This window comes from Macrotis lagotis, chromosome 1, assembly GCF_037893015.1.
Source record: "Macrotis lagotis isolate mMagLag1 chromosome 1, bilby.v1.9.chrom.fasta, whole genome shotgun sequence".
NCBI lineage: Eukaryota > Metazoa > Chordata > Mammalia > Peramelemorphia > Peramelidae > Macrotis > Macrotis lagotis.
In genome coordinates this window covers 905,582,733-905,607,666 of record NC_133658.1, presented here as the reverse complement: position 1 = coordinate 905,607,666, position 24,934 = coordinate 905,582,733, and the positions used below count along the sequence as shown (strand labels likewise).

The 24,934-nt window shown below is 56.3% G+C and overlaps 2 protein-coding genes across 6 annotated transcripts in view; one reads left to right on the top strand and one right to left on the bottom strand.

The window, feature by feature from the left end:
- Window positions 1-415: 415 nt before the first annotated feature.
- SYMPK (symplekin scaffold protein) lies at window positions 416-24,259 on the bottom strand. Of its 3 annotated transcripts, none has more exons than XM_074219236.1 (27): window positions 24,199-24,259; window positions 19,689-19,820; window positions 19,380-19,445; window positions 19,043-19,096; window positions 18,879-18,952; window positions 18,591-18,717; window positions 17,358-17,607; window positions 16,745-16,915; window positions 15,455-15,694; window positions 14,094-14,248; window positions 12,985-13,135; window positions 11,554-11,764; window positions 10,520-10,670; window positions 7,911-8,146; window positions 7,078-7,159; window positions 6,772-6,885; window positions 6,350-6,497; window positions 5,895-6,055; window positions 5,548-5,656; window positions 4,799-4,899; window positions 4,311-4,401; window positions 2,654-2,755; window positions 2,290-2,477; window positions 1,587-1,763; window positions 1,306-1,401; window positions 844-1,185; window positions 416-579 (listed from the first exon to the last, which is right to left on the bottom strand). In XM_074219236.1, exons 1-27 carry the CDS (start codon window positions 24,208-24,210, stop codon window positions 421-423), a joined length of 3,900 nt encoding a protein of 1,299 aa, XP_074075337.1. In that variant the 5' UTR covers window positions 24,211-24,259; the 3' UTR covers window positions 416-420. The 3 variants fall into 3 exon arrangements, with proteins under 3 accessions (XP_074075337.1, XP_074075339.1, XP_074075338.1); XM_074219238.1 differs by having other exon boundaries at window positions 889-1,185; XM_074219237.1 differs by lacking the exon at window positions 24,199-24,259 and adding an exon at window positions 24,171-24,188.
- FOXA3 (forkhead box A3) overlaps window positions 14,368-24,934 on the top strand; it is a 31,722-nt gene continuing 21,155 nt past the window's right edge. The window contains exons 1-2 of one of the 3 annotated variants that reach the window (XM_074219245.1): window positions 14,368-14,501; window positions 14,752-16,705. The gene's annotated coding sequence lies outside the window, so the exon portion shown is untranslated. Of the gene's footprint in view, window positions 14,502-14,595; window positions 17,661-24,934 lie in introns of those variants that run through there. The other 2 variants (XM_074219244.1, XM_074219246.1) reach the window with 2 other exon arrangements.

The following is a 24,934-nucleotide window of genomic DNA, read 5'->3' as shown; positions in this document are numbered from 1 at the left end:
GCAGCATGGCTCCTGCGTGCCCAGTGGGCGGCGCAGGCCCCGGAGGCGGGGGCAGCGTGGCTCCCGCGTGCCCAGTGGGCGGCGCAGGCCCCGGAGGCGGGGGCAGCGTGGCTCCTGCGTGCCCAGTGGGCGGCACAGGCCCCGGAGGCGGGGGCAGCGTGCCTCCTGCGTGCCCAGTGGCGCAGGCCCCGGAGGCGGGGGCAGCGTGGCTCCCGCGTGCCCAGTGGGCGGCGCAGGCCCCGGAGGCGGGGGCAGCGTGGCTCCCGCGTGCCCAGTGGGCGGCGCAGGCCCAGGACAGCCGGCGTTAGAGCAGCCTAGACGTGCAAGAAGCACCACACGGGCAGCAGGGACCAGACAGGCCTCTTTATTGCAAAGGAATGCCCCCCCTCCCCCAGTCCCTCCCCCCCCCCCCACAGTCCATCAGCTGTCCATCTTGGTCTCCGTAGCCTCCTCCCCCCCATCCTCCTCAGGGCTGGGCATGGGGGCAGCCTCCTCCCGGGCAGGGGCTGGAGGCTGCGGGCTCCGGTCCTCTTTGGAAGGGCCCCGGTCCTCTTTGGAAGGGCCCCCTGCTGGCTCCTCCTGATGGGGGAGGTGGACAAGTTAGAGGACAGGAGGGGGAGGGGAGGCCTGCCGGTGCCCCCCACCCCCGGCCTAGCCAGTCCCACCTAAGCAGGTGCTCTGTGCTCCCCCCATCACCCAGGTAGCCCTGGGCCCCCTCAGCCCCCGGGAGCCTCCTGTCCTCCAAGCTTCGGGGTCCCCACACCTTCCCTGAAAAGCTTCCTGGAGGCTGGCTGAGCTTGTCAGTGGTCCCCAGGAAAGGGCGGGTGACAATTACTGACTTGCCTTCTGCTTTGGCTGTGGAGGGGAAGAGGAAGGGGAACGCCCTACCTTCTCAGGTAGGGGCCCCTCCTGGCTGGAGTCCAGCAGGGTGGCCTCTGTCAGCCCCCCATCCTCCTCCATACTGATGAAGATGTTGGGGGCCTCGCCCTCGGCCCCCTCCTCCCGAAAATCCATGGTCTCCTCTGAGGGTGGGGGACCTGCTCGGGCCAAGGAGGCCGAGGGCGGTGGCGGCTTCAGCTTCTGCTCCTCCTCTAGTTGGCGCTTCAATGCCTTCTCCTGGGCCAGGCGCAGGGCGATAAGGTCCTGCGGTGGGCGTGGGGCCTGGGCCACAGTCTCGAGGTCCTCCTAGGAAGTGGGGTGGCATTCACCCCTGTGCCCCCAAAGCCCCTTCCCTCCCCCACAAGGCCAAGGAAGGAGGGGTGCCGGGGAGGTGCCGGCCCGGCTCGGCCTCCCTCTCACTCTCACCTCCTCCAGGGACACTGGCGGTGGCTCCTTAACTTCCACGTCCTGCTTGCTGCTGGCTTCCAGGATGGCCATGATGGAGTTGGGGATATGGGCTTGCTGCGTGGAGGGGGTGGGGGGAAGCAGCAGGGCCCCGTCAGGGCTTTCTGAAGAGACCCAGGAGCAGCAGCCCCCCCCCCAGGATCTCTCCTCTGAGAGGCCCCCCAGCAGGGCCTGCAGTCCCACATGTCCTGGGGAGGACCTTCCTGTCCTCTCCCTCTCCCCCTGCTCCCCCCCAGGAGTACCTGGTGTGGGGTGAAAGACCGGACATGGGCCAGGAGGGGCTCCCGGAGCTCTGGACACTTGTCAAAGACGGCGCTCAGCTGCTGGGGGGGCAGCTGCAGGATCACCTGGAAGCTCTGAGGCTTGGTCCGCTGGCAGCACTTGATGAAGCCCTCCCACACCTTGGGATACTTCCACACCTGGGACGGGTCAGGAAATGAGAATCAGAGGGCAGCAGAGCCAAAGGGACCTGAGAGACCATCCCGTTATCCCCTCCCCTGTGCACTCCCACCCCCACCCCCAATTTTATAAATGAGACCAGCAACCAGAGAAGGAGAAGGGACTTGCCTAAGGGAAAACCCAAATGGGCCCCCAGAATGTCCCCTTCAATGGGAGGATGCCCAATAAGCCACTGGGAACCCCCCTGATTCTTTTCAGTTGTCTCTAGGGCCACAAGAACCTTTGGATGGGCCTTCCATTACAGACCAGGTGACCGATGGGCCCAAGGCCACATGGACTGAAGGGCAGAAGCCAACACCTGGCTGACTTTCATCGCAATTTCATGGCACCACGGAGCTGGTTCTCCCATCCCCAGGGAGTCCCAGTCCCCGAGAGCTTTCAGACCCTGAACCTCAGCAGTGACCACTGGTCACTGGTACTGGTCAGCCAAGTCCCACATCCTCCCTGGGATTGGCCCAGAGCTCTGGCCTCCAAGCCACCCATCACCTGCTTCATGATGAGCCGGGACAGGATGTTCATGACAAAGCCACCAAGCCGGGGGTACATGGTGAGGGACTGGATGACAGTGCGCATGAGCAGCATGGGAAGTGGGCTCTGCTCCATCAGCTGCTGCATGACAACAGCCAGTACCTCCGACGTGTAGACATTGCGCTCCGCAAAGCACAGGTTTGTAGCTGTGGGGCAGGAAAGGTCGTCACCCTGAGGCCCATAGGAGCCCCAGCCAGGTGAGGGAGACAGGATGTACCCCCACCCCTCCACGGTCTCCATCCTCCCCCTCCCCCAGACCTGGCCAGAGCAAGGGAGGAGGTATATGTATGTGGGGGGGGGGGGGGCGGGAGCCACAGCTCACCCTTAATGATTGACTTCATGTCGCACTTCACAGAATCAATGTTGTGGAGGGCGATGAGCAGCTCCCCTGGATTCAGGGGTGACACCGCTGAGTTCCCCTCACCTAGAAGGAAGGAGGGAAGGTGAGGGTGAGGGCCCCAGAGAGAGGGTCTGAGAACCCTGGCCCAGGAAGGTCTCCCTCAGCCCATCAACACAAGTGCAACCTCCCCATCCTGAAGCTGGAGGGTGGGCGCCCAGACATTATTGGCCCCACTTCCCAGAGGAGGCAAATACTCAAAGCCAGGAAGGGTTTTCAGCTTCTAGGATCCTGGGAGACCAAAGGTCAGAGAATCCCAGAAGAGAAAAAAGGCCAAAATAAAATTGAATAGGTTTTTGAACAAACAAATTGAATGCAATTAATTTTAGAAAGGAAATAGTAGGGGCAGCTGGGCAGTGCAGTGGATAGAGCGCCGGCCCTGGAGTCAGGAGGCCCCCAGTTCTCAAATCTGACCTCAGACACTTAATAATCACCTAGCTGTATGGCCTTGGGCAAGCCACTTAACCCCATTGCCTTGCAAAAACCAAAACAAGAAAAAAAATCCTTACAGTGCAGATGAATTCTGCAGAAAGTTTCTGCCAAGTTCTACTTTTCAACGTATGGAAGGAACGTGTTCAAATCTCTAACAATAAGCCCTTAGTCCTATTCTTTAAGCACCAAAAAGGCTATCTGAACAGGCTTCTGGGGGAAGAGTGAAAGGTTCAGCCATTCTAGAAAGCAAGTTGGAACTAGATCCTAAAAATTACCTCCAAGAGGGCAAAGAGAGAAAAGGATTTCTTTGTATGAAAATATGTATTGTTAAAATAATTTTCATAGCACGTACTGCCACGCTATACATCTGTGGCATAACCATATTCAGAGCTGCTCTTTCTGGGGGCAAAGAAATGGACAGTAGAGGGGAACCTGTTCATCCCCTGGGGAATGGCTGGAGGTTGTGATAGGTGTCTGAATGTGCTGGAATAGGACTGGGCTGGAAGAGGCGGTGAAGGGGGTGGGTTCAGAGAAACCTAGGATGGCAGGCAGGTTGTGCCCCCAAACCCTGTCCACCAATTCTGAAAGCTGGGGGAAGTCTGATCAACGCCACAACCAACCCCATTTCAAAGGTCCTGCTGCCAGACATGCAGAGAGAGACTGGCCTTTGTGGGTATGGCCAATGTGTGTGTGTGGGGGGGTATTTGGTGAACCTTGCACAAATGTTCAAAGTTCTCCCTCCCATCAAGTCATCAAGTCTCAATTTGGGGTTGGGAGGGGAGCTGGAAGGGAAGAAATTTAATTTGACAAAGATGCCAGGACTCAGAGAGGATTCTGGTCATCCCTCACTTTAGCCATGTGCAGAAACAGGAGGGCCAGCGGCACAAGCCTTTCCATTCCCAGGCATCAGTCTCCATGCCACCTTATTGCCCTGGATCTACCCACTCAGGCCTTGAGCTCTCACTTGGGGGGCAACTCTGACCTGTCTCCTCACCTGTGAGCAGAGACGGTTGGTCCATCCCTTTCCCCTCGAGCCCTGGGACTGGCTTGACCTGGGGCCTACTCCATGGTCTGCCAGGAACTGTGCACTTAGGACCTGGAAAGCATCCCCCCACCCAGAGGTTCTGCCCTGGCCTGGCACGGCTCTTACCATGCTGAGTGCCCAGCAGGCGGTTGAAGACCTCCTTTACCACAATGGGGTTCAGTTTGATGAGTTTGGGTAAAGCCTGAATCACTTCCTTCTGCAGAGAGGAAGGAGTGGGGGTCAATAAAGGGGTGCTAAGCAGCTCCTCCCTCCCCCCAAGGAAACACATCTACAAAAGGGGCTCTTATGTCAATCAAGCTGGGAGTGACCACTAAATCCTGGCTTTGGGCCTCCTGACCCCTTCACTCTGTTCAGCTGCTCTCCACCATCCACCATCCTCCCCCGCCCCCTCACCCTGACCCCAGGTCTGGCCTGCCCGACTCATCAGCTTATCCTCCGGTGAAGGGTCAGTGAGGCAGGTATTGGGGTGGGAGGGGCAGCACCCTCTCCCACCCATGGGACACTGGTGATCCCACATCCCAGCCCCTTAGCACCCCTTTATCTCTACCTAAGGCTGGGAACCCTGGAAACAAAGGCAGAACCCAGCCCCCTACCTTCTCTAGGCCATTAAGCACTGGAATGAGGAACCGGACATCTGGCAGTCGCTTATGGTACAGGTCTCGTACACGTTTCACCAACTCTGGAGAGGGGGGCACTGCAGACACAGCAGATGGGGGGAGAGGAGGGGAGGGGAAGAAGCCCCTTGACAGTCATGTCTCTCAAAGCCTTAGTTTGCTTCAGTGTGAGGACAGAGGCTGGCCTCTCCCCAGGCTGGGGTGAGATGGGCCCAAGGACGGGAACCATCTGTCCTCTCCTCCAGAGCCGGGCATAGCTCCCTCTTGTCTGCTGGCCCAGCTTCAAGGCTCCACAGTGCGTTCCCTTTCTCGTTTCTATCCAGACACTTGCCATACCTCGCTCTTGTTCCACTCCATCTTGCCTCTGTTCCCACATCACCCCAGACCCCAGTCTGTCTCCTCCATGAAATCTTCACTGACCAGCAGCTTCCCAATGATGATCGCCTTTCCCCTCCCCATCCAGGCCTCTCTACTGCCCCTGGGCTGGGACAGCAACCAGGCCTCATGTCCCTGTGCCCACTCTCCCCCCGCCCTCCCTGCTCCTCAGACTGCTCTTGGCTAGGACCCTAGCAGGTCACTCTTCTCAGCCCTCCCCCAATCAATGGTAAGTACAGTATCTCCCTGAGCCTCCTCGGGCCCCCCCTAATCCTATCCTCACAGGGTCACTCCCGCAGAGGAAACTTGGCCCTGCATCTGTGGAAGGCCCATGAGATGGGGGAGGGGGGTACCTTTGTCTGTGAGGCTGTGCAGGCATCGGGTGACCAGCGTCTCGGCCCCCTTGGGGCAGTTTTCCACCAGCAGGAGTAGCTCTGGGGAGTTCATGCCCATCCCTCGAATCTGGTGGGCAGAGGAGTGAAGAGGCTGAGGTCCTGGAGGAGGGGGCCCACAAAGCGCTCAAGGATGGGCATGGGGGGCAGGGGCGGTCACAGGATTTAGAGCTAGAGACTCAGGAGATCCTGATCCAACCTTCTTTAGCTACAAGGGTGCAAAGGGGCAGGGAGGCTTGGCCAGAGCAGGGGAGGCCCCCCATGAGGAACAGGGGATGGGATGGGGTGAGGCCAGGCCTCCTCCTCACTGGTTGTTCAATGACCCGAAGCACCGTCCGTTTGATGTCAGCAATGGCTTCAGTGTAGACAGCAGCCAGCTCGTGAATAAGCTTGTGGTTCTGGGGCAGCAGTGCCAGGTAGAGGTAGAGACACTGCTTCACTGTCTCCTCTGTCCATGGGGCTGCCACCTCTACCAGAGAGAGGGATTAGCATCAGACCTGGCAGCCTGTGAGCCCCTCTGAGGGATAGGGTGATGGAGGAAGGGGCAGTGGAGAAGGAGAGACTCCAGAGCAGGTGAGGCAGTGACTGAGCAGAGGGCCTTTGCCAAGGCGCCAGGGAGCCAAGCCAAAGGAGCAGTAATCAGGGAAGGGTCTGCATAGAGAGGAGAGAAGTCGGGGGAGTGGGGGAAGACTGTCTGGAGGGCTGAGAGGCGGAGGCACAGGATGGGATCAGCACTTCACCCTGGGTCCTCCATGGCTCCCACCTGTGTCCTTGTCCGCCCCAAAGAGCACGGAGGGTGGGTTGGGGTGGACCAGAAGTTGCAGGTAGTTGAGGGCAAACTTCTCCACGTAGGCCCGAAGCTGCTCTTTCTCATACATGCGTTTAATGAAGAGCAGGGCCTGAGAGCGCACCTGGTGTGAAAGCACAAGGGTGACCTGGCTGCCCCCAAGTCCTGTCTCCACCCCTCCCAAGGAGCATTGGGAAATGAGCAGGAAGCCTGCGGGACCCAGGAGACGATGGAAAAGAGGGACCCCACGTGCTCCGAGGTTCCCAGAGTTCTCCCCCACAGGTCTAGGAGAAAGGAAGCACCGTCAGTCTCCCTCATTTTACTGAGGGGGGGCTCTGTGGCTCAGAGGGTTGGAGAGGCTAGGACCCTCCCCCGGATGTTTCCGGGGATGGGGCTACCTTGTCCTTCTCATGGGAGCTGAGGTCCAGGAGGACATGGAGGTACTGGAACTGACGCGCCGGGCGCTTGAAGATCAGGTCCCGGAGGGTCGACATTCCCAGGTAGGTACGACTCTAGAAGGGGGAGGCCACCAGGCTTGGCTCACACCCACCCATCCACCCCCGCTTGCATCCCTGGGGCCCCGACTCCTCTCCCAGACCAACCACTTGGGGAGGGAGCCCATCCTCCTCCTGCCCTCCCATCCATCAGGAACGCTGGCACAGCAGGCTGGGGGAGGGGCCGAGGGCCATCCCCAGGCCTCTCACCTCATCCTCACAGTATTTCCGAACCACTTCCAGGGCGCTCTCTGTGATCAGTGGGGCTTCCAGCACCACTTTGGTGAAGATTCTGGAAGGAAGAGGGAACAGAGGGTTGTCAGGTGGACTTGGGGAGTCCCCTGCAGCCTCTGCGTTCCACAAACCAGTGAAGGCAGCTCCCCGTTGTAGCACACACCCCCCGCCCTGTGATGCCCACTCTTCTGCCACATGAGATCTTCTAGGTTCCCAGCCCTGGTCACTCCCTTCTTTTCCACTGGTCAGGCCTCCTCAGGTGGCAGAGCTCCCGCCTCCTCTGACCCCCCACTCTGCCCACCTTGCTCCCGGTCACCTGGGGGCACAGAAGGGTCTCAGAGCTTACTTTAAAGGATGACAAGGAGGCCCAAGGTCAACCAGGAGGGTACAAAGACTGTAGATTGAGCACTCTACACAACAAAGGGATGCTCACCCCTTCATTTTCCAGTTGACGGTGCCCTTACCTGGCTGGCAGGATATGTTTCTCCTCTCCCCAGATGTTGTGCCTGGCTCAGTGCCACCCTGCCACCACATGTACATGGCAGGGGGGGGTATTGCCCTTGGCCCCAGATAGAGAGCCAAGAACCAGGTCTGGAGGGAAGGCTATGCCAAGTCCTCTGTCCCTCTGAGTCTGTTTTCTGAGCTATCAAATGTGGGAGGGGTCATTGTGCGCAAGGCATTTTGTGCACCTTAGGACTTCCTCCCAAAGAGGAGGGCTCTGCCCTGCCTGTCTCCTTCCCTAGGCTCTGTGGAACCTCCAGGGCCCTGCCCAAAGGCAACAGGGAGCAGCTGCCCAGGCCCTCACGCACCCGTCCTTCTGGTCGGGCTTCTCCTGCAGGCCCGAGAGCAGCCGGATGAGGCAGGCGTCATACTTGTCCAGGCTGCCCGTGGGCCCGGCAGCCAGGTAGGCATTGTACTCCTGGTACAGCCAGGCGAAGGCCAGGTCCAAGCGGCCCCGGATGTCTTCCAGAATGAAGGCCAGGACCTCCTCCTTCAGGCCCACCTCGAACTGTGTCACCAGCCTGGCAAGGATCTTCACTCGGACCTTAGGGGAGGAAGGGTGGGTGGTGAGAGGCCCCAGACAGGCCCAGGGTTGGGGTCTACCAACCTCTCCCAGGCTGGGTCTCGGTGTCTCTTGGCTAAGGCACAAACCTGAACTTGAGGCTGGGAAAGACCTCACACGCCAGGGAGGAGCAGAGAGTAAGAGAGAGCACCACCAGGGACGGAAAGGCAAAACCCCCGATCCCTAGAACCTCAGGTGGATAGTGGGGCTCAGGCTCAGATTCTGGCATACAAATACAATAAAAAATTATGCCTTAAAAAGTGGCACAAGAGACAACTTCAGAGACTCGGGTAAGATGGGCTGAAGCTGAGACATCAAAAGGTCCAGGAAAACCTTTCATACGTAGATAATAAAGGATAAAAACCCTGACTCCAAAGACTTTGGAATTCTGTCAGCAATGTGTCGGGGGAACCTCAGATGAGGCCTGGTCCCCACTTTCTAAGGGAGGGCATAGAACACCACACGGTGCAGACAGGGACCCCACCGGCCCTGGGGCTGGGCCTCATGGCTGGGCCTCGGTTGGGGTGGTTTTCACCTGTGTTTTTAACGGGAGGAAAGATTGTTTCTAATGATGCTCCCGGAAAGAGAGAGGGTTTTTAAAACAGAAGAGAACAGAAGTGAGTTCAGAAGGAAGGCCAGACAAGCAGGACACGGAAGGAAGCACAGACAAGCAAGACAGTTTTGAAATAATGTGTGAAATTTATTATATACTAAAAAAAAAGAAAAGCAATGGAGATTCCTGGTTCATTTACAATTCTCTTTTTGTGTTCTCTTTGTACACAGAAATGCTCATTTGGGAGAGTTTAAATTGAAAATAAAAAAAACAGAATTAAGAGGGGGAGGGGAGAAGAGAACACCTAGCTGCTCTTGAAAATTCATGTCACCGGGCCCCAACCAATTGGGAAATTGGCCCATGTGGCCAGCGAGCCATTGGCAGTGGTCCCTGGGATCCCAGAGCCGTGGCACAGGACTGCAAGGGGCTTTCCAAAAAGAGGGACGAAAGTGGAGTCTCCCCCCCTTATAGGCCAAGGAGTCTGACTTTGGTTTATTATTAAAGAGATGGTGAATGACGAGCTGGAAAAAGAAAAGACGACAACAAGGACGCAGCCCCCCCTTCCCTGTCTGGACAGGGCTACTGATCCGGGAGCTCCGGGGTTGTCTGACAACCTCTCCCAGGGGACTGGTTGGAGGCCAGGTCACCATGAAGGGAGGTCCCAGAGAAGGACCGGGGAGACAGGCACGGGCCCCCAAGGGTTTCACATGCTTATCAATGACCTAGATAATGCCCGAGAGACCCCAAATGCTTATCAGAATTGCAGAGGACACAAAAACAGGTCCAGAAATGACAGATGAAATCCAGAGGGATCTTGACAGGCCAGAATTTGGGGTCAAATCGAATTAAATGGAGCTAAAGACAAAACCTGATACTTGGTTTAAAAAAAAAAATCTTATTTTTTAACCACTTCAAAATAGGGAGGATAAGCACTGTGCCTGGAGTCAGGAAGACCTGACTTCAAATCCAGCCTCAGACACTTCCCTCTTGCTGTGTGACCCTGGGCAAGTCACTTTACCTCTGTCTGCCTCAATCTCCTCATCTGTACAAGGCGATGAAATTAGCACCTACCTCCCGGGGTGGTGAGAACCACATGAGATCATGTCTGTAAAGTGCTTTGCAAAGCCGAAAGTGCCATCTAAAAGCTCCTTATATGGTCACCATTAGTAAAAGATGGGGTCTTAGTGGACTACATGCTGCACTGGGGGGCTTGGCTCTTGGGCCACCTCCTCAGTCACAATGCCCAGGCCTGGGGAGGTGCCCACTGTGGACCTGCGGTCTGCACATCTGCAGGTCAGTGACCAGGACAGGGTCACGTGAGGTCCGTCTGTAGACGGGTTCCAGGGGAGGATGCGACTCTGTCTTCAGTTGGGGGCAGAGACCGAGGACAAGCTCCCCAGTGACAAGGGTGGCTCCCCCTGCCCCCACTCTACTCTGAGCAAAGGCTGCTGCCCCTATAAGAGGCAGTGGGGGTGAAGGAAACACCAGGAAGAGAAGCTACCTCAAAAACCTGCTGAGCTCAGGGGCTCTACTGCCTCAGGGAGGGAGCGAGGAGAGCTGGGGCTCAAAGGGACAGAAGCAGCCTCAGGGCAGCCCAAAGGTCTGAGGGGGCAGAGAAGGGTAGAGTGGGAGCTTTGACCAATGAGAGGAGGACAGAAGAGCAGAGGCCTGGGGTGAGGATGGGCAGGTGGAGGCCCAAGGAGAGGGATGACAGGCTCACCCAAAGCCACCCAGGCCCTCTAACTCCAAACCCCCCCTGTGTGTAAGAAGGGGTACGGGGGCAGGAGGAGCTCATCCTGTACCTGGGCCGCCCCGCTACAGGCCACGGCCTTCTCGGCCCGCAGGATGCGTCTCACGGCCCCCAGTTTCATGCTCTCCATCTGTGCGTCTGTCATGGGCTTCACCACATCACTCAGGCGGAAGATTTTCTTGCGTCCACCCACACCTGCCAGCCTGGAATGAGGAAGGGAAGCATCGGCCCCACTCAGATCCCAACTCTCCGGGTCTCTCCCCTTTCACACCCCTGGTGGGGATTGACTAAGGACCTGGCTTGGGGTCCCCTCTAGCCTGATACCCCACCCCCATCAAGTTCGGCCTCAAGGGAACAAGTGGTGACAGCTGAAGGGGGGGAAGGGGAGGAGGAGGAAGCCCTTCCCACTCCATCCCTCTTGTCTCTGCCACAACCGCCCTCTCCCAATCTGCCCCCTATGTTCCCAGCAGTTACCCCTGGCCACTCTCCTCTCTGGGGTCTGCCCACTTCTGGGTTCCAGGCCACACCTTCCCTCTCCCAGAGCTGGCCTTGAAGGCACGGTTCAGAGGACTCCCCTCTCCTATCGACCTCCGCGGGGCCCCCTGGGCTCAATCTCAAGGAAGCACTGAAGCCCCAGTCTCTGTCCTGAGCTCTGGGCCCAAGTTGTCCAGGACAGACCTCTCCTCCCCCCACCCCTTCTGGTCTTCAGGCTTCATGACCTCAGGGTAATCCCAGGGCATCAGTCACTAGAGCACCCTTCCCCAAGGAGTCCTGGGATGCCATCTCCACGATCCTATCTCTGAGCTAAACGTTGCCCTGGACGAGGCCTTTTGGGTCAAATCCAGGTAGGCCAAAAGGAGTCTGCAGTTGGCAGATGTGCCATGTAGTGGCTGCTGTGCCCACTGTGCCCTTCTTGGCTCTAAGTCAAGGGCCCGTGTGCCTCTTCTGTCAAGGGTCCCCCTGGTCCTCCCTGGGGCCCCTAGAGGATGGTGGGAGGCCTATTCCAACCCCTCCCGGGCAAGGGTTCCCGCTCTTGGCCACCAGATCTGGGGCCATAACTTGGATCTCCCAGACTTCAGGACTCACCGAGGCTGCGTGGCAGGGATGATGGGCTCAGGCCTCCGCTTGGCCTGGGGGGCCTCCTCCTCCAGGGTACACACGGGGCTCAGGGCCCCCACCACAGAAATGGCCTGGCCCTGCCCAAGCACGGATACACGTCGCTTGATGAGAACGCTTTCAGGCTTCGCCATCTTCTCCTCCTTCGGCTCCTCCTTGGAGTGCTTTGTCTGCTCCACACCTTGGGGAGGAGATAAGACCAGGCTCATCAGGATCAGCCTCCATAGATCCACCGCACAGACCAGTGAGAGACTGCTCCCCACCACATGGAGCCCCGACTCCCTACCAGGACTAAAACTTCTACTCTGACCCTGTCTGTGGCTCCTAGTGCCTCCCCCTCTCCCTGCACTCAGACCTCTGGCTGGGCCCAGGCCCAAGGCCACCTCCACACCCACCTGGCTCCCTGTACTCATGTGGTGGTCTCCATTCACCAGACTGCTTGACCACATATCAATTAAGCATTTACTGTGCACAAAGCCCCATGAGTTCCATGAGGGTGACCCCTGTTCTCCTTGACCATGCCACCCTTACTCTGACCACTCTGAGGCGCTCTAGATGTGGTTGCAGGTTCTCCCAGTTCCAAGTCCACCCTCCACCCAGGAGCTGGGCAGGGCCTGGCCTCTTCCTACTCTGTTCACCACAATTTATGCAGGACCTGCTGTATGCAGAACCCACTAAGAGGAGCAGACTTGCAGCAGGTATTCAGCAGACACAGGGCCCAGAATCAACCCCAGCTTCCTGCACCCAGAGCGGTGACTTGGCTAATGCATTCCTCTAGAACCCAGCCTTACCCCCGCCCTTCAAGGAATCCCAGGCTCAGGTGTGTTTGTTCTTAGAAGTGACAGAAGACAAGGAAGGTGCAGGGTCTTGCCCGTGGTGCCAGTGCCACTCAGGCTGGCTGCTCTTAATCCCCTTCCTCCTGATCCTATGCCCATCCCCTAGTCCTCCTCCTGCACATCACAGGCTTGGCCCATCCATCCGGCCCCCCCAAGGATGAGGTCAGAGGTCCCTGAACAGGACCCTCTGCTCCTGCCCTGGCTCCCCTAGCCTGAAGACTGCTTCCTGGATCCTCTCCCAAAAGTGCAGCATCTGGCCCTGAGGCTAAACAGGACCAATCCAGTTCCTCTTAAGACATGCATCTCCCCCAAGGCTGAGGCCCTCTTGGGGCTCCTCACACACATCCTTGGACCTGTGGTCTTTAGGCCCTCGAGGCCCTCACAACACTGGGTTCTGGTCCCTCACGACCCTTCCTCTATGGCTCTGGTATTAAACTGAGGGTGCTCCAGATGGCCCTTTCTCTCCTGCCATGAGGACTCCTTGAGCGCTATCCCATCCTCAATCCCTCAAGCCTGAGCCTCCCACACACTCAGGTATCTCCACCCCTCTCCCCCACAAGCCCACCTGGGCCCAGGCCAGCTGCAGTCATCTGGGTGGCCATGAGCCGGGCCAGGTGCTTAATCTGGGCATCTGTGCCTGCTGACTCTACCGGCGTATAGATGGCCTGGAAGGAGGCTGGCATGGCCTCAGGGAGGTACACCATGCTGATGAGCACCTGGGGGGACAAACAGGGTCAGGGTCTTCTCCGCTTTTCCACCTTCCATGATGTTCACATTTCCACCACAATGGGGAAGAACTACTTTTTTTTTGTAGGTTTTTGAAAGACAATGGGGTTAAGTGACTTGCCCAAGGCCACATAGCTAGGTAATTATTAAGTGTCTGAGACCGGATTTGAACCCAGGTACTCCTGACTCCAGGACTGGTGCTTTACCCACTGCGCCACCTAGCCGCCCGGGGAAGAACTACTGCCCCCATTTTACAAGAGGAAAAAAAGTAAAGCATCCTGTCCATGGTCACCAGGCCAGGACTTCAAGTTAGATCATGTGACTGGAAGCCAGAAAGGAAGACTTCCTCAGAGAAAAGTGAAGAAGGGCAGGGGAGGTGGAAGGGGGACCATCGGGCATCCCCAGAGGAAGGGCCCAAGATCATGGAGGACTTGGGGAGGGGGAGGCAGAGCCCTGACACGTGGCAAAGAAAGAGCCATGGTCAGGAAGTCTGGTCTCAGGGGTCTTGAGGGGAAGTTAAGGCTCATGATGTCCATGGACCAAAACCATAAACTTCCCAATTCTATGAAGGAGAAAAAGGGCTCAACTACCCAGGGGCAGGGATCACTTTACATCTGAGGATGGCGAGAGCCAGCAATGTGTCCCAGGACTGCCCAAAGTCAAAGAGGCAGAATCCGAACCCTGGGGGCCTCTGCTCGCCAGGTGATGCCGAGACAGCATGCACATTACCTCACATCTGACCCAAGGAAGCTTGGAGGCAGCTCTCTGCCCTTCCCCCACTGCTTGGATGACCCTGGCCACCATAGGGACCCGAAGCAACCTCCTCTGCTTGGCCCCGAGCTCTAGGTCTAGGGAGCCACCACTTCCCAAAGGTCAGAGCAGCCTACCCACAAGGCCCACCATCCCCAGCACAGCCCCCCTCCCGCGGCTCCTTGCCCTGCCACGCACCAAATTGGCCACGTTGTCAGGAGTCAGCAGAGGCTGCAAGAATTCCGCAGTGATGTCAGTGTCCGACTGGGCCCCGCTCTGGGCTGAAACTTTCGAGGTCCCTGAGGGGCCGGGCTCCATGTCTTTGTCCTCATCATCCTCACCTAGGGTAGGCTCTGCAGGGAAAGGGGAGATACAATAAGCCACATATTCCTTGGGCACTTTAAGACTACTACAGAATGATTCCCTCACAATGGCCCTGTGAGGTAGACAGAACAGTAGAAGGCAAGAGGCTGGTGCCCTGGGCCCTGCCCCTTTGCCAGCGTCCATCTCCAGTCGGCAGCAATCTAAGAGCAAACTCCTCTTGGCAAGGGAAGAATCTGGCCCTAGGGAGCAGACCAGACTCGGGGCAGCTTACGATGGAGAGGGGTACTTGGGTTCAGACTTCCTAATAACTTGTGCCCAGGACAGCCTGGGTGGGTGGGGGGACTCCCTAAGCCACAGGATGGAGGACCCACTGGCTGAGAACCTTGCAGTGGGGACTCCTGTTCGGGCAGTCCCAGAAGTCCCTGCAGGATTCCCCAAGAGAAACCAGGCATGATGGGACTGTCCAGTCCCCTGGGAAAGCACATCTCTTGTTCCTAATCCTATTATCTCCCTGCTCTTCTCTTTTACAAAGGAGGAAACCTGGCCTCCAAGAGGAATTTTGGGACTGGAACAAGGTCACCAGCTGAGGAAATGTGCACCAGGGCTTCACTACACTCAATTGGGCCCCCAAGCAGCCTCTTTCTCAGCTCAGGGGGACCCCAGTCCCACAGAGTACCTCCTCCTCTTTGGAGCTTCATGCTCAGCCCAAAGGCCTTGCCAGTCTAGCCGCAATCTTCAGTCATCCAGGTACTCAGAAAGGGGAGTTCCCTGCCAGTCTGGAGGCAGTTCAACCAGCTCTGGGCACTCTCAGGGGAGGAAACATCTCCTTCCAACTTCAATACTCACTGCTTCCAGTTTTGCCCTCTTAAGTCAAACACAGCATCCGACCCTTTCCTCAGGACAGAGCTTCAGCTAACTGAAAAGGGATCACATCCTCCCCATCTCCCAGGATCCTTTCTTCCTCAGCTAAGTACTCTTAATCACTTCCTCTAATTCTCAGGGCTCTTCCCCATGTTTGCCCTCTGAATATTCCTGTTTACCCCTTGCCTAATACGTCCCATTTGGACAGACAAGGTAAGCTTGGAAGGTGTGCTGGTGGGTGACCCAAGCCTTGGAGACCACTGAGGATCCCTAGAAGTGTCTAGACCTGCCCCCTTCCATCTCAGTTAGGATGAGGCTCTGAAAGACAAGACCCCCGAGGGGCAAGGGAAAGGTGGCCCAGCCCTCCAGCTCACCAAGCTTCATCTTTTTAAGGGCTGAGTCTGTATCATCTCGCTGACGTCTCCGAGGCTCTTTACCCGTGGGCATGTTTCTGGCAATCTCAGCTTGTGGGGTGCCCAAATCCACCAGGAGCGTGGTGATCTGGGCCTGGAACTCACAAGATGCCGGGTGCTTGAGCACATTGAGCAGGTGTAACTTCAGGTTTTTCCGCACGCTGCTCACCTGGGACTTAGCCAGGGTTGGTGGCAGGTTTGCTGCAGGAGGAAATCATGGAGTCTTGCTCTCCAGACCCCAGTGGCCAACCCAAACCCTCCTTATGGGACCCTGCCCAACCTGACTATTGGGGGGACTCAGAGAATGCCACAAGATTCCTCAGCACCCTTCTTTCATTGGAAAAAAATGAGGAGAATTCGTGGGGTTTGAAGCAGATGTGCCTGTGACCTCCAGCAACCTCTACCCTTTGACCAAAGTCCCTAATTCGGTGGTCCATGAGGGTTCCCATCCTCCTGTCCCTCCTTCTCCATCTCTTATATGACCAGAAAGTCAAAGAAAGAAAAGAGGAAGTTAAGAGAAAAGCACAGAAGGGGAACGAGGAGGGATGGAAGGCAGCCTTATCCAAGTCTCCTAACATCTTTAGCTCAGTCCCTGGTCACCTCTCAGATAGCTCCCACCTCTTCCTGGACGCTGCCTCCCCAGTTCTCTGCTCCCACAGTGCCCAGGCAAACCTTACCTATTCCTATCCCGTCCCATCCTTTCAATGAGATGGCGGCCCTCCTCTCTGCACCTCAGCCCCTTCCCTGCCTAGACTGATGCTCTTGCCAATCACCTCAGAGTCACAATGATGATTGGTGCACAGATGTGCCCATGTCATTCCTCTGCTTAGAAACCTTCAATGGCTCCTATAGCTTGGGGAGTCAAGCTCCAAATCCTAGGCTAGGTACTAGTCTACCCAAATGAGGCCATCTTTAGCCCCCTCCACATGACCTGGACTTCCCTTCCTTGTTGTATTTTCTTGCTCCCTCCAGCCTCTGCCCATTAAATGCCTTGTACTACTGAAAGCGAAGCCAAAGTTAACTTCTCCCTAAGGCGCGCCCCCCCCGCTTCTGTAGAAGGGCCCCCCGACACCCATCTGCTTTCCTACACCACGATCTACCTATCAAATTCCACCTCTCCTGCCAAGATGCCCCTCACCACTCCAGCTAGATTAACGAAGTAGGGGAAACAGACATTGGGAGAGGGAGCAATGAAAAGGTGCCGTGACCAAGGTGAGTGATGGGGCAGCGACTGAACGACACCCTACTCACCATGCAAGGTTTCATAGGCTTGGATCACCTCAGACATGAACATGGGCCGCTGACGGGCGATGTTGGCCAGGGAGCCCAGGGCGGTGGTCAGGTTGATGGAGGAGATTGCTGGGTGGACCATAAACTTCAGCAACTGCTCAAGGGCTGCCTTGCCCTCCTCCCAAAGCAAATCTGATTGAAGAGGGGAATCAATTCAGACCTCTAACCCTGACCACTGATGGAGAGAGTTATGGGGTCCAGACCTGGGAAATTAAACTCTAGACAAAGGCATCCCTAAAAGCTCCTCCCTCCCTTCCAGAATGGGTCATTCCCACCCACTCTGCTTACTTTCAGGATGAGTTAATGCCATCTTGGACCATGTTCATAGAAGTCTATTGTCTAGCACAAGGGAGAGGAGAGGCCCACTATTCTCTGCCCTCATCACAAGCAATGACTCTAAAAAGCTTAGATCTGAAAGGAATTTTCAGGTGAATGGACCCCTTCCACTGAAGGCCTGTGGCCACTAGAGCTAGAAGGAAGCCTGTGCTAGTAGGAAAAGGAGGCCTGGAAGGGGGGGAAAGGCCTTGTTCCCGAGGGGCCAAGCCCTCCAACCCGCCCCAGATCTGCCCCTCACTGTAGTTGATGTAGGGGTGGTCCCGAGGGATGCGATCCAGGCTGATGTCATGCTTCTGCCGTCGAGGCACCTCAGAGTCAGCCATTCGGGGGGACAGAGTGACGATGAGGCCTTCCACAAACTTGATGGCGTGGGTGCGGATGCCATCATTGTCCGAGTCCAACAAGAGGATGATGTCGGCCGCCATGGCAGACATCATGTCCCAGCAGGCTTCCTGCAGCTCACTGATGATCTTGGATTTCACCATCCACTGGGCCAGTGTTAGAGGGAGAGATTGAGGATCAGCCTGACTTGGCACCAAAGGTAATTCCTCCGTAACACACGATCTATGGTCTTTAGCCTGTTACTCAAGGCCCTCAACAAAATGACTCCAACTTTTGCCAGGCCTAGCACTTGTTCTCTCCTTCTATACCACAGCCATTCCAGTGTCCTGTCTCTCCTTAGACCTGTCTGTAGGGGGACACAGGTCTGCCCCTCCCACTCCTCAGGGCTATCATTTCCCAGTCACAAAGCTAGTGCCACCCCTTGTCCTTAGAAGGCCCTTAATGACTATGTTGGAGGCTCCCATGGATGCTAGATTTGAAGCTGGAAGGACCCTTGGAGAGTACTTAGTCCATTGTCTTTGCCTTATGAAGGGGAAACTGAGATCCAGAGAGAAGGGGAGCATCTAGCCCAAGGATCCACAAATTGACCATCTTCGCAGCTCCAGCTCCTGCTCAGTCCCTATTACAGCCCTTCTAAACTGGCAGTCTTCTCTCCAGCCCTGGCTGCCACCTCTGCTCAGGCACTTTGGCTATTATGCCCGCCTGCCCCATTTTGTTCACTGGGCCCCCCTCCTCCTGCTGCTCCAGCCAGCTCAGATCCCTCTTGCTTTCCATGGCCAAAGCCTGCCCAAGACATCCCTGTCCTTTGGTGTCCTATAAGTGGATGGCAGGTAGTGGTCCACCCTCCATTTGCAAGATGAAAACACTGAGCCCTAAAAAGGCCCCACAGCAAAGCCAGAATTTGAACTTAGCTCTTATGACTTCACATTGCCTCAGCCATGATTCACTTCGCCCAGGAATCAGTCAACAAACATTTATTAAGGACTTACTATGCATCAAGGGCTGGGAATACAAAGAAAAAAATCAATAGACTGCCCTCCAGGAGCTTCCATTCTAAAGGAATAGAGGACACAGACACAGACACACATACAGACAGACACGTGTTGATGACCAGAGGAGGCTGCCTCACCTGCAGGGCGACCTTGTAGAGCTGGGTCATGGTCAGGATGGCCTTCTTTACCACATTCACGCTCTCGTCGCGGAGTAGCATGTTCAGGTTCGCAATAAGCTTCAGCAGCAGCTCAATGTCGCGTTTGCTGTAGGGCAGACCCAGACAAGGGACTGAGGGGTAGGAGAGGGAATGCCCGAGTGGGGGAGGGAGATGACTGGGGGATGGTGGAAGGGTGGCACCCAGTGGTCAGGGTTGGAGGCCCGAGGAAGCTGGGGGTGGGGGTGTCCTTTGCTCATAAGGTCGTACCAGGCCTCCTCGATGAAGCCAATGACAAACTTGCGCACCTCAATGGATTTGTCTGCCTGAAAGGCGATGATCTCCTGCCAAGGAGAAAAGGGCAAGAGTGTCGGGGTCTGGTCAGTGGGCTCAGCTCCCTCCCCAACTGCCCCAGCCTGATTTCATTTACTCACATCCAGAAAGTTATCCAGCAGAGTTGGGTCTTTGTTTATGATCAGCTCCTGGACCTAAATGGAGAAAGGAACGGGAAGGAAGATGGCAACAACAACATAATCCAGGACCCTCTGGTCCCATGTACCCTGCCCAGCTGGTCTACTCCCTCCTTTTATAAACAAGGAAACCAAAGCACAGAGTGATTTGTCAGCATTCAAAAAGCAAAAAATGTCTCACACAGAGGTCAGTGTGTGACCCCAGGAGTCCTGCGGTGTGTTGGTTGGCCTCCCTCCCTTTCTCCTCTGTACCCCTCTCCAGACTGGACTTTCTCCAACCCCTGCCTGGTCCCCCCTTCACCTGTTTGAGCACTGTGATCTTTGAGTCATTGGCGATCAGAGCTGCCTGGTTCAGAAGATCTACCACCTGCCAAGCAATGAGGGAAAAGTTGAGGACTCCCAGACCCCCTCCCCCAAGCCAATTACCACTTCCTCCTCCTGCTACCCTATCCAGACTCTTCACAGACCCCCCCCTTTCCTATCCCTATGGCCCCCACCCCAGAATCCTTTCACTCCAAGGCTACGGAGAACCATTTGGCTCATCTCCCCAAGATCTGGGGTCCCCCTGCTTCTAATCATCTGCCTCCAGGATTCCTCAACAAGTTCTCACCCTCTCTGAAGTAGTCATGCCATCAACACCGCTTGCCTCCTCCTGGGTGAAGAACTGAGAGGCCACACTTCTGCGGGTGACGCTGTCCCCACTGCCACTTCCACTAGCCATGGCTCCAGTCAGCTCCTCACCCTGAAGGGAAGAAGGGCAGAGGGCTCTGGGAACCCGGGGGGGGGGGGTTCTTCCTCTCCCCTCCCCCCCACCTTTCTAAACTCTGACTCGTCTCAACCCTTGGGAGGGGGAGCCTCAGCAACTTCTTAACCCAGTGAGCCTGTGGTAGTCAAATTAGATTCCCTTCCCTCTTAAAGTCCCTGAAGATTTGCAAAATGCTTTCTAAAGATGATCTCATTGGAGCCTCGTGACAGCCTAGCTAGAGGAGTCTCATTAGCCATACTTGACAGATAAGGAAACTGAGGCACAAGGTTAAGTGATCTGCTCAGAGTTGTCCAGTTGGCAAGTACTCAAATCTTCTTAGACCAAGGATCAGGGGAAGGACTGATTGGGCTGAGGCCACAATGCCAGGAAGTATCCCAGGTCTTTCTAACCCTAACACCCACCCCATTAGGTTAAATTGCCTCAAAGGAGACCTGAATAACTGTTGCCTGCATTGGGGTGTGGGTCCCAAAAGCTGGTCAAACCAGGACTTTAAGGCCTGTCCTCAGAAACAAAAGGGGTGATGCTTTCCTGGATTCAAACCTAGGATCTGATGTTTGTGACCCCTGAGCTCTTGTAGTCAGTTATCCTCTGTGGGCCTGTTTCCTCAACTTTTGAGGGCATGGAACAAAGTGTCTTAAAGGCCAACTGTAATTGTCATTTATGTGAGATGCTTTCAAACACCCTGCATCTCTTGCAGGATGCAATGGAGAGTTCTGAATTTAGCCAGAAGCTTCATAGCCTGCCATTTTGTCACTCAAGTCCCACCTTGAGCCTAGGGGGTCTCTCAAGTTCCTTCCAGATATACAAGATAAGGACTACATGTGGAAAGCTATTTCCCCTCCACCCTGAAAACTCTGGCTGCCTTCAGTGAACCCTAGAGGAAGCCCATAGTACCCCCAAGCCAGGCTGTCTGGGGGAGTCCTTCCTGAGGGGCCCAGCATGGACAATTAGAGCTGCTCTATTTTATCTCTAAGGAAATTGGGGATAGAAAGAGGGACTGGACCTGGGGTATGATGATCAGGAAATACCCCCCCCAGGGGAAAGTAACCCCATCAATGTTCTCAGGCCAACATTTTCTTGGCAGCTCTTATCTTAGAGGAGCCTCTAAGGAACTGAGAAATGAAGGGACTTGTTCAGAATCTCTCAGAGGCAGTTCTCGAACCCTGGTTGTCATCTTGTCCCTGAAGCCTCCTTTCTAAAAGGTCTATGACAAAAGGCTAGCTGTTTGGGGAGGTAACAAGTTTCCCTTCACCGGAGGGGTAAGAGGGTTAACATCTTGGGAAAGCAGAGGGAGGTCCAGGACCAAGTATTTATGTAGCACTTTCTTAGTCCCAAGAGCTTTACATAAATGATCTCATTTGATCCCTGGGAGGGAGGGGTTCTCAAGCCCATTTTACAATTGAGGAAACCAAGACCCACAGAGATGAAGTGACTTGCCCAGGGTCACCCAACTCTTAAGTGTCAGATTTGATCTTGGATTTCCTGCACCTAGGAAAAGGGCTGAGCCAGCTTCAAACCAAGCACTCAGATAGAGCCCAAATCCAGAACATCTCCCACTACTCTACTGTGTCTCTTAGAGGAGCTGGGTCAGAGAACTTCTGAGATCACAGGAAATCTGGGAATCCATGGAAGGGGATACCTGCCTGGGTCCTGGAGCTCAGAGGAATCTGGGACTGCCTCAACTTTTCTACTGTGGGCTTCTGGGGGAATCCCTTGGTCCCTGGGAAAACTGATGATCTCATTTGTTCCCCGTGTCCATAGGACAGCAGCTCCCAGACCAAGGCTCCTCCTCTACCCTCCCCCTAGCCATGAAGATGCTTTGCTAAGCCAAGGTTCCTTGGATATCACAACTGAACATCCCATTTCAGAGATGGAAGGTCCCTCAGAATAAGAGCAGTTCATGTTTTTTGAGGACTTGAAAGTTTTAGAGACTGCTTAAGAGCTGAAAGGGGGCAGCTAGGTGGCGTAGTGGATAAAGCACCAGCCTTGGAGTCAGGAGTACCTGGGTTCAAATCCAGACTCTGACAGTTAATAATTACCTAGCTGTGTGGCCTTGGGCAAGCCACTTAACCCCATTTGCCTTACCAAAAAAAAAAAAAAAGAGCTGAAAAGGGTCCTCTGAGATCATCTCATCCCTCTCATCTGACCACCTAAAACTCCATCCCTCCTAAACATGGATCCTGTCCTGGTTTTTATAGGTCCATTTGTCAGTTGTCACCCCATGCTCCCTTTAGAACAGGGTCTCTTTCATCTTGGTGTCAACTACAGCATGGAGCATTATAGATATTTGACTGACTTTAGTCACACAGTGCCCCCTCCCCAGTTTATAAGTCTCCACCCACTTCTATCAAGTTATCTCCTCCCCTTGAGAATGCCACCTCTGCCCACATACCCACTACCCTTCCTTCTCCAGTTCCATCTGTCCCTCTCCTCCCTCTCCCTCCAATAGTGTCTCTTCTCCTCTCCAAAGGTGTCTCCCCTTTCCCCCCTCCTCCCCAAATCTAATAATAGCTGACATCTAAAGCTTTGGCAGAGGGCTTTACAGACATCATCTCAGTTGGTCCTCACAACAACCCTGTGAGGTAGGTTCTACAGGCACTATGATCCCCATTTCATAAATGATTCAAGTGAGGCTGAGGGAGGTAAGTGATTTGCCCAGGGTCTCACAGCTAAGGATCAGACAATCCTGACCCTCTCCCTAATCATCACCAAGTGGTTTTTTCTTTTCCCCCTTCCAGGATAAGTGGCTTCCCTCCTCCCATATAGGTCTTTATATCATCACCCTTTAACCCCCCACCAGGGTTACCCCACCATGATCCTCCTCTACTGTCCCTCCCTTCCCAGGGTGCTCTCTCCAGTTTTTGGTCCCAATCTGTCCCCAGACCCCCACGGAGATATCTGAATCCCTAAAGCTATTCCCACTCACCCCCCTGCTCTCCCTAAAGAGCTCTACCCCCACGATTCTCTCCCTTCCACTTGTCTCTACCAACCCAGACTTTTCTCTAAGTTAAGTCTCTCCTAATCCCCCTCCCACTTCCTCTCAGTAGCTACCACCCCAGGATTCTACCACTCGAGGGTTCCCACCCCATTCTCTTCAATGGTCTCTACCTCCCCAGGATTTCTTCCACCTCCCCATCTAAGGATTTTACCACCTGTATCCCACTGGCATTCTATCCAATGATTTCTACTGTAGGGTTCTCTTCTCCCCCCACCTTTTCTTTCCAATGATCTCTACCTCCCATTATGGATTTTATCACCTCAGCCCCCAAACTACTCAATAGTCTCTACTACACGGTTCTCTTCTCCCCCCCCTTCTGTTCTTCTCAATGGTCTCTACCTTCCCAGGATCTTTCTCCCCCCCCCCATTTTACATCAAGTATCTCTCAAGCCCCACCCATTCTCCCCAATGGTCTCTGTTTCTGTTCTCCCCTCCCATTCTCCCCAATGGTCTCTACCTCCCCAGGATTTTGTCTCCAGCATCTCTCAAACCCCATCCATTCTTTAGGCTTCTCTTCTCCCCTCCCATTCTCTCCAATGGTTTTTACCCCTCCAGCACTCTTCCCCCCATTCTTCCCAATGGTCTCTACCTCCCCAGGATTCTCTTCCTCCCCCTCCCCCCATTCCCTTCCAATCTACCCAAAGGGCTCTACTCCTCCAGGGTTCGTTCCCCCCAAGGTTCTCCTCTTCTCTCCTACGATTCCACCACCTCACGTTCCAGCCCTCCCCTCTGTCCAGGGTTCTCTCCATCTCCCCAGGGTTCTCCCCCCCATTCTCTCCAATGGTTTCTCCCTCTCCAGGGTCTGTTCTCTTCTCACCCCCCTTCTCAGCAATGGTCTTTACCTCCCAGGGTTCTCCCCCGCCCCCACCCCACCCCGTAACCTCCATCTCCCCGGGTCCTCCTTGCCCCCCACGACCCGCCGGCCGGGTGCACTCGCGCCTTCCTCCCCGGACACGCCGGTCTCCCCCACACCCGCTCCTCGGGGCTGCCCCCGCCCCTCCCCCGGGCTCTGCCCCTCCGATCCGCCCCACCTCACAGTTCCGGTCCCCCCCACTCCAGATGGTCTCGCCCTCCCGGACCCCCCCCCCGCACGTTCTGCCCCCACCTCCAGGGTTCTGTCTCCCCCGCCCCCACGCACGATGGTCTCGCCCATTCAGCCCTCTTCCCAAAGAGCGCCTCCAAAGCCTGCTGCGCCCCCCCACCCCGTCACGGCTTCCATTCCCCCGGGGGTCCGAGTGCTGCGGCGACCGCCCCCCTCCCATCCTTTTCTATTCTCCCTCTTCGCCCCCTGGCCTTCTCCCCCTCTCTCTTCCTCCTTCCCCCCTCACGCCGCCCTCGGCAGCGCCTCCTCCTCACAGCCGCCGCCATCTTCGGGCCGACTGCCGAATGCCCTTCTGCGCAGGCGCGGCCCCGTGAGGCTCGCCGGGAAGTAGAGTTTTCGGAGGGGGGCGCGCCCTCGAGGAGGAAATGGAAGCAGGGGGAGAGCGAGGGACGCCGGGAAATGGAGTCCGGGGACGCCTCCTCGCCCGGGAAAACTCGCTCCCGACGCTCCAAGGCCGGAAGGGCATTCTACGAAACGTGCCCATTGCAGCGCGGAGCGCCGGAGGTACCGCTGAGGATGGTGGGAAATGGAGTTCTCCCGCTCCCTGGGTTCCCCGGAAGGAGGGCGGTGGGGCGGAAGAGTGGGGGGAGGGGCTGGGGCTGGCGTACTCCTCGTGGCAGGCTGGAGCTGGGGGGCGGGGCGCAGCTGCAGCCTCCGGGGCCGCGACCCCTGCCCTCTCACCCCTCCGCCCCCCAGCACAGCCTCCTCCTCCCTAACAGGCTTTTGCCCAGGCTGTGGCCTCCCCCGGGCGGGGGCCACTCCCTGCGGGCCAGCGGGGCCCCCCAGGCCGACCCCCAGCGGGCAGGCTCCCCCCGAGGGGAGGGGGCGCCCGCGGAGCCGTCTTTGTGAGACTGCGCTATTAGCCCCGGCTTCCAGTTGGAGAAACTGAGGCGAGCAGAGGGCTGGTGCCCGGCTCAGGGGCTCACAGCTGGGGGGGGGGCTGTGGCTGGACTGGAACCCAGACCCTAAGCGCCTCCAAGCCAGATGCGC

Bases quoted from the DNA above. Each gene is read 5' to 3' on its own strand.
- SYMPK (XM_074219236.1), bottom strand. The intron at 18,953-19,042 runs GTGAGTAAATGA...TCTCCTTGGCAG, and splicing joins TGCTGGATAACTTTCTGGAT to GAGATCATCGCCTTTCAGGC. The intron at 11,765-12,984 runs GTGGGCTTGTGG...CTCCTCCCCAAG, and splicing joins TGCAGCTGGCCTGGGCCCAG to GTGTGGAGCAGACAAAGCAC.